This window comes from Glycine soja, chromosome 9 (genome assembly GCF_004193775.1).
Source record: "Glycine soja cultivar W05 chromosome 9, ASM419377v2, whole genome shotgun sequence".
Lineage (NCBI taxonomy): Eukaryota > Viridiplantae > Streptophyta > Magnoliopsida > Fabales > Fabaceae > Glycine > Glycine soja.
Genome location: NC_041010.1, coordinates 17,354,127 through 17,355,309, shown reverse-complemented (window position 1 = coordinate 17,355,309; position 1,183 = coordinate 17,354,127). Strand labels below are relative to the sequence as shown.

Sequence of the window (1,183 nt, the reverse complement as noted above, 5' to 3'; positions counted from 1 at the left end):
AAACCACATTTTAACAACCACGTAGTTGGAACAAATCCACTTAAATGCCATACTTGAACATTATCACATGGTTGCACTAATAATAATATCCTGCTTTCGCTTTACTAATCATTAACAATAATAGTTTCAGATAAGACATACATTAAACAACTGATAAGTGACACATAACAAACCAAGTAATGTAACATCATTAGAACCATTAACCTCAAACCACTATTGTCCAGTAATTTTGTTATAGCCACGAAAAAGCCAAACCCTAGTGCACTAGAACTAATTCAACACAGTAATGTTGAGTTAGGAACAAAGCTATGGATATTGAGTTGTGAGTTGTGAGTTAGGAATAGAGCTACTAACCTAGGGAGGAAACACTGCCACGGAGGGATTCATAAGCGTCATCACTGAGAAAGGGAAATGCCACCAGCGAGGATGATGAGGACGAGGATGTTCAGCAAGAATCCCAACATCAACCTTCTCAACAACGTCATCATTTTGTCATTCTTGCCAAGGAAACATCACAAGGTTCTCTCGCCCAGCATCCTTGACTTCCCTACACTCGTTCTCAGCCCCATCACGCCCCTCATACCTAACCCCTTCAATCGTTCCCATTTCGTTAATGAAAATGGCGCCATTGTGGTTATGGAGACTGTTGAAGCAGCTGAAAAGAAATCCATGAAGGAGAAAGGGTTTTTCTTGGACCCTTCTCCCGTGTCCACTCCCCATGACGAAAAGCCTCGCCTTTTGCCCTTCTTCCCCACCACCGCCACTGTCGCCATGTCCCCAGGTTCTAGTTCTTCTTCCTCTTCCTAAAATTTTATCGAGGATTTCTTGAGTGATAGAGGTACAAAAGGTTTCTTAAGTGAGAGAGGGACAAAAGGGTTTCTTGACTGGGAGAGTGAGAGTGGTGAAACTGAGTGTGATAATGGAATTCAAATATAATTTAGGAAAAAACACAACATTGGTTTTTATAAAACTGATGTTAAAATTGATACAACAACATTAGTTTTTGGAAAGCTGATGTTAACAACCATAAAAAAACATTGGTATCTATAAAAATCGATGTTAACATTAAACACAACATCGGTTTTGAAAAACCGATATTACTGAACTCAATTTATTTACAAATATCCCACTGCACGTTTGCTAACACCGATTTTCATAAAACAATGTTAAAATGGTGATGTTA

General features: G+C 38.9%; 1 protein-coding gene across 1 annotated transcript; it reads left to right on the top strand.

Annotated features, from left to right (window-relative positions):
- The first annotated feature begins 411 nt into the window (after positions 1–411).
- On the top strand, positions 412–807 carry LOC114368223 (VQ motif-containing protein 4-like). Its single transcript, XM_028325549.1, has one exon. It carries the CDS (start codon positions 412–414, stop codon positions 805–807), a length of 396 nt encoding a protein of 131 aa, XP_028181350.1.
- Positions 808–1,183: the final 376 nt, after the last annotated feature.

Bases quoted from the DNA above. Each gene is read 5' to 3' on its own strand.
- LOC114368223 (XM_028325549.1), top strand. From the start codon at position 412: ATGCCACCAGCGAGGATGATGAGGACGAGGATGTTCAGCAAGAATCCC.